A 1,932-nucleotide genomic window follows, 5' to 3' on the forward strand; every position below is an offset into this window, starting at 1 on the left:
CAATTTGTACTAACCATAAGTGAGTTAGATTTATATTTTTGTTTGCTTATTGAATTTCTACCTTTTGTTCTTGGTTAGCTTTCTTTCTTTTTGGGTTTCCTTTTTTTTTCCCTTCACCGTGATGGTTAATTTTATATGTATACACTTGGCGACGCTATGGTGCCCAGTTGTTTGGTCAATCGTCAGTCTAGGTGTTACTGTGAAGGTATTTTTTTAGTTTTGATAAAAGTTTAAATTGGTAGACTTTGAGTTCTGCAGATGACACTTCAGAATGCAGATGTGCTTCATCTAATTAGTTTAAGGGTTTTTGATCAAAGACTGACGTCACCCAAAGAACTGATTCATCCCTCCAGACAACCACATCGAAATTCTGCCTGAGTTTCCCACCTTTGCACTTAAGACTCCAGCCTTAACTCTTGCCCGAATCTCCAGGCTGCCAGCCTGCCTCTCGGGTTTCTGTCCTGCCTGCCCCCACAATAGCTTAAACCAAGGAAAATCATATGTGTGCGTGTGTATACATACATACAGATATATGTATACACACACAAAGACACACTCACACACACACACACACATGACCACAGAAAGAGAAATTCATTATTCATATTCTCATTCGTATTCATAGTGAATTATCATCTGTCTGTTTAGGATTCTATTTTGTTNCCCCCCCCCACTGCCTTGTTTTTTTATCAAGAGATCAGAAAAAATAAAAATTTGCATATTTATTTCAATATAAACTAATTTAATTAATTTCATAATTCTACTCTATGTATATTTTTAGTTCCCGTCTTTAGTTATGTTTTATTTACTCTCATATTGACCTTATTATCCATATAATTAAATATTTATAAGAAATATAAAAACAACATAAGTCATATAGCAATGGCATTTCAAAGTTTTTATTAGCATTTATAAAAATATTTGCAAATTAATCTGAAGGAAAAGGAGAGTGGTCCTATTCTGCTCCGGTATTATCATGTTCTAGAATGCACACAGACGTGAATCAGACGTTCTGGTATTTTCCTATGGCTTTCCCATGGAATAAAAGGATTATCCTGCATATGTCACTGGAACTTTGGATATTTAAGTATTGGCAACATAAGGCATCATGTGAAGCATAAATATTCTGTTTTTACCTGTAATGAAGCTCTGTCTCGACTGCCTCTGGTGCTTCTTAACAAGAGATGGTAAAAACAAATTATAGACTTGTTTTCACCCTTTGAAACTCTTCCTGAGGACATGCAAGCAATTTGTTGATCATCCCTGAAGCATTTGGAAACTTAACAAGAATGCAGGGAGTGTTTATTAATTGCCCAGAACAATTTGTACTAACCATAAGTGAGTTAGATTTATATTTTTGTTTGCTTATTGAATTTCTACNCACACAAACACACACTCACACACACACACACACACATGACCACAGAAAGAGAAATTCATTACTCATATTCTCATTCGTATTCATAGTGAATTATCATCTTTCTGTTTAGGATTCTATTTTGTTGTATTTGCCTTTATTGCATTTCAATATTTCTTGTTTTCCATAATGTCCCATACCCACTTCTATTATTGTTGCCCTCCTGGGTACATATTCAACTGTGCTTTATATAAGGCCTGCATTACTAATACATCTGACTAAAATGCATGTTTATTGGCATTGTTTTACTATACATAAGTTATTGTGCTGTAAATTTACTGTTGAATTATCAGTCACATTATGTCTGATGTAGCCAGGCTGTGACTTTGTGGGTTGTGTTTTTCTAGTATTGCCTTTTTGGTTTCTCTTTGTTCTTATTTGTTGGCATGGTTAGTAATTAAGTAAATTAATTGTGATAGCACTGAATATAAGAAACTGTGCATATGGAAAATGTCAAATTTGACAAGTTTTAACATACATACGCATCTGTAAAACAATAAAAAACACATAATTAA

General features: G+C 33.9%; 1 protein-coding gene across 1 annotated transcript in view; it reads right to left on the reverse strand.

Annotated features, from left to right (window-relative positions):
* Positions 1 to 1,870: 1,870 nt before the first annotated feature.
* Positions 1,871 to 1,932, reverse strand: part of LOC103608639 (olfactory receptor 8K3-like) — a 4,047-nt gene continuing 3,985 nt past the window's right edge. Inside the window, exon 2 of the mRNA XM_008593048.1 lies at positions 1,871 to 1,903. Coding sequence (XP_008591270.1) covers positions 1,871 to 1,903 — 33 coding nt within the window. The remainder of the gene's footprint in view (positions 1,904 to 1,932) is intronic.

Source organism: Galeopterus variegatus, unplaced genomic scaffold, assembly GCF_000696425.1.
Source record: "Galeopterus variegatus unplaced genomic scaffold, G_variegatus-3.0.2 Scaffold8657, whole genome shotgun sequence".
NCBI lineage: Eukaryota > Metazoa > Chordata > Mammalia > Dermoptera > Cynocephalidae > Galeopterus > Galeopterus variegatus.